Raw genomic sequence first — 10,000 nt, forward strand, 5'->3', positions numbered from 1 at the left:
GGCCTTAAATAAGAACATGCAATTGAAGGCTATATGATTCCAACGGTTTTCACTGGACTTTGAAACTACTTAACTCATAACCGAGACCAGGGGAAAAAGTTCTTGATTTTGGCACACTGTTATTCTACAGACATATTGGGAATGAGCAAGTTGTCTGCAAGAATGTAGATAACAAGGAAGCTGACACTATAACAGAGCCTAGCCAGGTATTAACTTCCTGGACACTTTTGAAGAATAAGTTTACCACTTAGATTCAGAGCAGAGAAGGCAACCACACCACCCGGTCTCCCTCTCCAAAAACTTCAGTCAAGGGGCGTCTGTGTATTGGGATTCAGTAGGTGTTATTCAGGACAGACCACTTCAATCAAAACAGACTGCTTCAAAAAGGATCAGACCATCACTGGCGAGAATGACTAAGTAATAGAGAGGTACGAGCAGACAGCCCCATTTCTCACTGAGCAAGTGGAAATGGCTGAGGAGACCGACTTTGGCTATATATTGTTGCCCTCTTCCCGTTCCCGACAACTTCACCTCATCTGACCTCTCTCATCTGGAACTAACCATGCCATACGGGTAAATCATCGTATTTGGGTACAGTATCTGCCATGTCCCTTTAATGTAATCCCGAGGAGGTTTTTGGTGAAACCTGTGCCTTCCCAACTCATCCCTTGAATCGCCAAAAAGTATTCCTGAGTTTGTAAGACAATGCCCTGAAAAAATACAAAAAGAAATGGCTCATTCGTAAGAGCATAAGTCAGTTCAGCTAGACTACTGTGACTCACATACATTGCTGATCCATGAATGAATGACACAAAGGATTTGTTTTTAAATCAGGGGCGAGAGATGGAGGAAGGTAAAGTGGACGAATTTTAACGGCAGGTTTGAATTGGTCAAAAGGAATGACTGAAGACAAGAAGAGTAGAAAGTTCCGAAGCTGGAGTTCATAAGGACTCTGCAGAATTAAGTCATCGTATCGTGCAAATCAAACTAGACAGAACAACCACCAAAAGGGACAAAAAGGATGAAGAATAAAGGTACTGAGAAGATTTGTGATACATTACTGTGTAAACGAACATAAAACAGCCTAAATGGTCAAACTTGAGTAGACTATTTACATACTTCTACTTATTATCATTTATTTTTGCACTGTTGCCGTTGATATCAATAATTAGATCAATTGTTCTTGAAATTTATTAAAACATTCTTTATCTTAGCTATTTAGAATTACTGCAAAATGCTGATTTAGCTGGTTTCGACAACCAAAGAAACTAAGAAAGCATTACGTACCTCAATTTTACTGGTTAACAAAACTGGTTAACTTTACAATATGTTAGAAGATTTTGAGCTCAAGTGTGTGTGTGTGTGTGTGTGTGTGTTTGTGCTCACGTGTGCGATGGTTATAACACCTATTCCCTCTGGTCATAAGTGGATTAGATAAGAGAGAGAGAGTGTGTGATTACTTTGCTGCGCTGAACTATGTTTAGAACACCTTTCTCAAGAGCTGGAGAGGTGAGCATATTATCACTTTATAAAGTATTTGTGGTTTTCCTCGAAATCGTTCGTGAAGAAACGTCTCTTTAAAGAATGAAATAACTTTACATTTAGTCGCTTGAAATTATGAGAAGCTCATCTCTCTCTCTCTCTCTCTCTCTCTCTCTCTCTCTCTCTCTCTCTCTCTCTCATTTGTGAAGATTCAATAGTGACGGACGGTATTTTACATTATGAATACACACCAGCTTGGGAGACTATTTGTATGTACTAGCCTACACCATCTTATTTTTCGAAATACAGGGTGTCTATAAAGTACCAGTACCATTACAAGTATTAATTGGTTGTAATGGTACTGGGACTTTATGGACACCCTGTCTTAGGCATCAATATCCTTGTTATTCGGTTGCTTATTTTCATGCGAAGAGATGAATTTTGTTATGTAACCTCTTATCGAAATGTTCACAGAAAATAAGCACAGAATTCACTTGAATTATGCTCAGGAGATCAAAGGAAAGTAAGGAGGTAAATTTACTTACCTAACACCACGTCTTCTCCTCCCTGGTGATTCGCTGGGCAAAGTGAGTTATTGTGATAAGTTACGTTGCCATAGATCCTCAGAGTTCCCCTGCTTAGAACGTAGCCAGCGCCTTCATAAGGGTATTGAAGGATAAATGAGGTAATGAAGACAAATCAATTTAAACATTTACACATACAGGGAAAAGCTACAATGTAAGTCAGCTGAGTTGTGGTAATCGATCTCCTAATTGATATAATTCATTGTCTAGAACGTCATTTAAGATCACTGTTTGGGGCTCAGTGTAAATGAATTTCCTCCCTCGGTTTATCACGTCAAGAGCTTTAGCTATTTGGAAATAAAGTCTTCTTCACGAAATAGTTTATCTATGGGCTAAAGATTCAGCTGTATTGTAATGAAAACATTTTTTTAAGGGATTAGTTACAGTTTATTGAGTTTCCTTGTTTGTTTGTATGGTGTTTTTACTTTGCATGGAACAAGTGGTTATTCAGCAACGGGACCAACGGCTTTACGTGCCTTCCGAACCACGTCGAGAGTGAACTTCTGTCACCAGAAATACACATCTCTGACCCCTCAATGGAATGACCGAGAATCGAACTCGTGGCCACCGAGATGGCAGGCCAAGACGATACCGATCACGCCACTGAGGCGCTAGTTTGTTGAGGTTCATCCTTATGGAAAGAATGAAGAATGGCTTCTGCGGAATTTCAGGGTAGGAATTGCGGGACGTTCCTTACCTCCACCTAAGAATCTCCTAGTTTTGTTCCCATTCACGATTGCCCGTTCACCTAAGCCAATGGGGAATTCCGGGTCATAGGGGGTCAAAACGTACCTCAAGTTTTCCACGATGACGTAACTGAAAACAATATGTTTTGAGTTATTCTTCTACTAAATCAGGAGTCAAACAAAAACATTTCGCTGTCATACACCAAAGAAAACGCACCTTCATACGTGTGTATATACTATAATATATATATATATATATATATATATATATATATATATATATATATATATTTATTTTATATATATATATATATACACACACATATATATACACACACACACACACACACACATATATATATATATATATATATATATATATATATATATATATAGATATAATATCTGTGTGTGTATAATAAAACAATAATAAAAATAATCAGAAAAATTATATTAATTTGTTTCGTTTCAAATTTTCACTCAAAATTATCTGCATCATTTTGAGCAAATGTTTGAAATGAAACAAATTAATATAATTTTACTTTTATTATTTTTATTTTTATTATTATCTAAGTATATACACACACACACCACACACACACACACACACCACACACACATATATATATATATATATATATATATATATATATATATATATATATATATATATATATATATATATATATATATAGATTAGGGCTTGTGCCTTGTATGATAAGGCGATGAGGTATGTTAGAACTAGCGATAATCTTACGCTAAGTCGGTTGGTATTGCACTTCCATCTTCAATGGAGTGTCTGGGGTTTGTAGATCATTTACGAAGTCGGTATTATCTTGTTGGTTATTACGACGATGTGTTAAACTCATGGTGAGGAGGTTCTTTTGTAGAAAACACGAAATATAAAAACTATATGTATTCTTCTGAAGTTTTACATGCTGAAGATCAGATATGATTGTACAAGTCTTCTAATAACGATAGCTTGATCGCTTCTGCCAATGATGATGGCTAATCCTATTCCTCTACATGATAAAGCTTAGGTAAAGAGGTACAGGTCTTCTAATGACGATAGCTAACTCTGTTCTGCCCGTCTACCATCTCTGTTACAAGTTATGAAGGAACAGACAGTAGTTCGAACATATGAACATACATACAAACGACATAGTTTCATACGAACACAAAATGAGACACCGCTACAGATCACGTAGGCCGTTTGAATTATAGGTCGGGGTAGTTGTCTCAAGCAGGAGCTTGGACTAATGTTTATAAAACAATTGAATGACTACAGGTGACGGCATGTTATCTTAGCCTACATACTTTATTGTATACGTCATCTTTAGCGTCTCTAGTCTGATCACATTCCTACAAGCAATCTTTTATATATATTGGGACTAACATTCCATATTTTTATTATGTAAACACTTACATTAGCTCGGTCAGCTACCAAAACCAGCTACTGAATATTTCTCAAACTTGACTTGCATTTGGCTTATAGGAGTGTGATACCAGACACTATATGAATATATATATATAATATATATTAGTAAATAAAAATTCATGGTATACATGAATTGATTCAAGTAGTAAAATATAAAACAATTGATATTGGTAAAAATAATAGTGATCACGTGATATATAATGATACAGTTTTTTCACTTCATCTCATTAAGATACATATGCTACAGAAAATACTAATGTACTCTGATAATTGCATAGAATGAAGATTAATATGATAAAAACATATTTAACTGATAAAAATTTTCATATATGAATTGATAACATTATTAATGTTTATGCTGACTGATTCATTAATCAATATACTAACTCATATATAACTGCAGATATTGGTAAGATAAAAGGTAACAGATTGATTATAGGCTACCTGATTTGTTTATACATATGTATATGGATTCATATAATTATGATTGAATATATGTGCACTTTAAATAGATTCCTATGCGTACACGCAAAGATATATTTAGATTCTGTTATTTATGATCATTTATATAAGAGATTCCTATTGCGTACACGCAAAGATATATTTCGACTCTGTTATTTATGATCAATTATATAGGATACATGATACTTTATATATATGGATCATGACCGAGGTTATACTACTTCACTTTTAACTAGCGTTCGAACAACTTTTCGTCCATTACACAGTTCCAGACAACCACCTATAGCCCAATGAAACGGCCTATTTTCACAGGGTTAAAACAAGGGGAAAATTTGCCTGGGCGGGTCCAACGTTCTATTTTTGCGCTCATACTTATTCTCTGCATCCTAAGCTACACGATTACGTTCGCGGATGAATAAAAAAAACATCCCCAGCACGAGTCCTTTCCGCCAGCAAAGTAGAGTTGAATATCCTTCGGGTCGTAATTGTCGGAAGTATGTCCCTTTCGTAGTCGATTCCGACAGCCGCCGGAGCATTCCGCATTAAAACGAGATTAACGACGAGATACGGTGTCGGTCGAAGAAGTCCATGAAATTCCTTTCACATTGTAGGCGGTTGTTACTTGACTGTAGTCGTCCGCTGCAACGAACGATTTTTTGAAGTTGCGATGTGAAACTCTCGTACTGCAGGATACTGTAACCAGGTTCCATTAATCAGCCTGCAAGTGAAATTATACTTGTCACAAGGGCAGAGTAAATTCAAGACGACATCCAAAAATACAGGGGGGTAGTAGAGAACCATTAGACCAGACTTAACCCACATGAATTCGCTGATATTTTGGAATTCAAAAGAGTCCGCTGTACAAACTTTTTTATCCATGGCATTAACAATGAGTGAACCTATCCAGGTCTATGAGGACTGTAAAAATATCCATAATTATGAAAAATAAACAGATATTCAATACGAATCCCAAAGAAAATTCGATATTACTGGTAGTAAGTTACTAGACAAAGAAGTGTGAAACGGAGCTATTTGTAAGATTGCCAGGCAACATAAGAGTCAAAGAGAAGATTAATCATGATTCTGTATTTCTCTATGCTAACTGAAATTAAGTTGTGATAAAATCTGATCCTATGTGCCCTAACAAAAGTTTCATATTCAATATTCTCGCGCGCATCTCTGAGGTTAATTTTAAAACTTTATTAATAGGTAGGAGATGCAACGAAAAAAACCCACTATGTAACTAATTTCCTACAATAAACTTTGGGTTTTTCAAGAAAAATGTGACATTTTCCCATGAATGTTTTACTTGAATTGTAATAGGCTAATGTTGCAAGTAAATATTTCACATATATATCTTGATACTTCTAAATGTCTATGAGGTTCAGAAAAAATTAATTCATTTTGATGTTATAGAAATTCTATTTCCTTATTTGTTTATTAATTTTAAAATGATTGCAACTCCTTAGCTAAAGTTGCATTTGGCACACACCGATAGACACTTGTACCTAACGTCTGCCTTGCCCATGAGAAGTTCGGGCTAAGCATTCCTTTCTCCAGTCAATCTGTTTTGCAAGCAGAGACGACACACAGATGAAGCCTGTGTAAGCAGATTATTGAGGTTAAAAGGAACAAATGCTGATACGGCAATGATGACGTCGTCACTTGCAGGAGATTGCTCTCAGCCAGCTAAGAGTTACGTTACTTGCTGCAATAAATACGACTTTAGGATAAATTTATTATCTTTTAATACTCGACCCACACGAAAAGAATGTCTGAAAAAAAAAACAGTACCAAAATTGAACAAGATATTAGTTTCATGTTGGAAATCTGCATAATTGTAATTATGTGAAATTAAATATTCCTTATTCAAACTATATGAAAAAGGTTTCCATACAATTTCTATATATATTATTAGCCCTGTATAAGATTCCATTATAGGATTATTCATAGATAACATTTTCACTTCTAGACTTCCTGACTTTAAAATCTCTTTTATTTTATTTTATTTATTTATTTATTTATTTATTATTATTTTTTTTTTTTTTTCATTGACTACGAATATAAATCACCGGGACAGACAATATGTCAGTAGGTTTTGGATATGTGTTTGAACTTTTAGCTTATTTGTCATTACTAAAGCATTAAGTTAGAGTTCAAATCTTTACGCATATATATTTGGATATTTTAATAACCTATGGTTACGTTTTGCTTATTGATTTTATCGTGATTCCTTTTTTTATTATAATTTGTAACCCTTCCGACTTCTTACGGAGTGTATTATATTGACTCCACTTGTATCCATATTTATTTTATTTTTTATATTTATTTATTTATATATATATATATATTTGATAATTAATGGTTGGCTTGAATATGTGGAAAAGTGTTCTAGCGGCGTACCGTATAAGGCTACTTGCGGTATCATTTCTACAGATACGAGATATGAATGATAAAGGTATTTAAAACCGCGAGAACCGCTATAATCCAGTTCGGATCCAACATCACGAGTTGTAACTCGTAAGACATTGACACTTCCTATTTAATTATCAGTTATTCTACCAAACCGATTGACTCTGGGCGATAAAATATACTATTGGTTTTCTTAATGGATAGGAATTCACACAACGTGTTAAGGAGATTATTATTGATTTACACCACCCGAGTCACAGATTATTATGTGTTGAATTCCATGTTTACTGATTGTTTAGCAACTCATAAATATTCCTAACGCACTCCATTGCGGTGTTGTTTTTAGTGCTATTAATTCTATATAACGTGTCAAGGAACTATTAACACTAAGAAGTGTTTTATTCCCTCTGTCAGACTCGTAATTCCGTTAATAATTCTACGTATATTCTTTCAAGGATTGATTTGGCACAGGATAGGCCCTTAAACTGACAGGTGTCTTAGTGTGTCCCTTGTTTTCATGACACGTGTTACAATCAGTTATGTGCTTTTTATATCTGTAAGCATTGTAGGCCAGTAAAACAGTGATTTGGCTTTCTGTGACATAGGAGGGAACCCTGGATGACGGAATGCAACCAGTTTATGACGATTGGTATGAGAGAGATTATTACTACTACCTGGTCGTTAGTCCTCTGCTGTGTTCTTCGGGTTTTCCTCGTCACAGACCTACATAGAACATTACATTTGATTACATTATTCTGATACACATACTATAAATATACTTTTGCTTTAGGGTTTCTGCTCGAAGTGTTTATTGTTTTTGCCTAGCCACTGACCCTGTTTCCGTTTCGAAGTGTTTATTGTTTGGTGTTTATTGTTTTGCTTATGTCTGTTGACTCTTGCTTTGTTCAGTTTGTAACAGTTCTGCGCTCCAACCCAGATATTCAATGCTCGCGATCTCTTGGGTTAAAGAATTTCCTTGTTTAGATACGGTTTTAACAATAGGCACGGATGTTTCTATATCTTTTAGTCCAATTAATGGTTCTTTGCTGTATGGTGCGGGATTGCGGGATAATGCGTCAGCTATGATATTTGCTTTCCCCAGGTAGATATCTTATCTTGGCTCCAAAGACCTGAATGATCATTTGTCACCGAGTTCCTTTTGGACTGTGATTAAAGCCTTTGAAAAACTCGGTAAGTGACTTATGCTCAGTGAGGACTTTAACAGGATAGCCGTAGATTATGAACTTGAAATGTACTAGTGAGTTAAAGATACCTAGCCCTTCCTTGCCTATTACTGCATATTTACTTTCAGAGGGCTTTAGTTTACGTGAATAAAAAGCTATAGGGAAGAACTGTTTATCATATTACTGAAGTAATACCCTCTTACCCCTTGGTCTGAGGCGTCTGTTGCAAAAAAAAAAATTCCTTATTTAAATCAGGGATTTTTAAGTTAGGTAAGCTGCATTATTCCGCTTTTAAGATATCGAACGCCTGTTGATGCTTTTTAGACCATAATAAATCTACGCTCTTCTTCGTAAGATCTGTTAAAGGAGCTGTCATGATTGAAGAGTTACATATTTACATACGATTGTAATACCCACTAAAGCGCAAAAGTGCTGTATCCCCCTTTTACGTTAATAAGTACCGGAAGTTATGAATAGCCGACACCTTACCATGGACTACTTTAAGACCTTGACAAGACACATAAAACCTAGATAAACATGTTCGGTTTTAAAAACTCACATTTAGCTATTTTACTCTGAGATTATTTGTCTTTGTCTCTGTAGCACTAGCTCTACTTTATGTGAATGTACTTCTAAGGTATTAGAAAAGATTACAAGATCAACGCATATAAGCATGTAGGGTATCCCCTAAAAGTCTCCAAACACTATATTGTAATTGGGGTGCAACGTAAGCCGGAGGCATACGTAAAAAATTGATAATGTCCCCTGAGTGTGTTGAAAACGGTGTATGAGGTACAATCACTTAGGTAATGGTATCTGGTAAAAGCATTTAAGTAAGTCCAAGTTGGTGAAAAAAATTTATTCTAACCTAACAGAGATAAGATGTCGTCGGTACATCGCACTGGAAACTATCGGGAGTCGTTTCCTTGTTTAAGCGACAGAATCTACGCAGATACGCAAAATCCGATCTTTTATGGCATGACATTTGAGGGAAAAATTATATGGGCTTATTTGATTTCCTAATGACTCCTATTACTAACATTTTTCAACTTCGTCATTTATCTCTATTTTGAAATTTCATTGAGAATCTATACGAAGGTACGTAAATAGCTTTATGTTTGTCCTTAGACCGTGTTTTGTGTTAAATTACATCCGTTTTTCCCAGAGATCACTCGCTAGTGGAGAAACTTCCTGGTATTCAGGTAAAAGATAAAAAAAAATTTCTGCTGAATCACCTCTGCTTGAATGACTTTACTGATATTACTTTAGATAGATTATCAGAGAGATTCATCCACGACTGGTTGGGCGGGATTAAAAGTTAGCAACAATAATAGAAATGCGATATTTATATGTATAGGTTTTTGTGGATTACTATATTAACTTGTTTGCTGTGTCAACCGTGTTTAGGGCTTTGTTCGCGGAAATCGTTATATTTCAGAGTGTCGGGAAGGATTAAAATTTCATTTCCCAGCAAAGTCATTTTACACGCACTAAGACATTCGAGGGTGCATGCTTCTCGAGATTTTGCGTGCAAAGTGCGACTGCGGTTGTGGGAGAATTCTGTTGGGTCATTTGAAACAATGTTTACCGATTTATGTGACAAATATAGTTCCTTTATATAAGTTATTATTTGATTAACTGTCTCATTTTTGTTCAAACGGATTTTAATATGTTTGAAGATTTATAGGATTTCCCTTTGATAAACACGCCTTATTTTGCAGGATGTAAGTTAATATTTTGTATACCCCTAGA

General features: G+C 35.4%; 1 protein-coding gene across 1 annotated transcript in view; it reads right to left on the reverse strand.

Annotated features, from left to right (window-relative positions):
- Positions 1-2,762: 2,762 nt before the first annotated feature.
- LOC135224972 (glycoprotein-N-acetylgalactosamine 3-beta-galactosyltransferase 1-like) overlaps positions 2,763-10,000 on the reverse strand; it is a 66,287-nt gene continuing 59,049 nt past the window's right edge. The window contains exon 4 of the mRNA XM_064264275.1: positions 2,763-2,882. Within this exon, the coding sequence (XP_064120345.1) occupies positions 2,860-2,882 (23 nt within the window). The 3' untranslated portion in view covers positions 2,763-2,859. The remainder of the gene's footprint in view (positions 2,883-10,000) is intronic.

Source organism: Macrobrachium nipponense, chromosome 12, assembly GCF_015104395.2.
Source record: "Macrobrachium nipponense isolate FS-2020 chromosome 12, ASM1510439v2, whole genome shotgun sequence".
Classification (NCBI taxonomy): Eukaryota; Metazoa; Arthropoda; class Malacostraca; order Decapoda; family Palaemonidae; genus Macrobrachium; species Macrobrachium nipponense.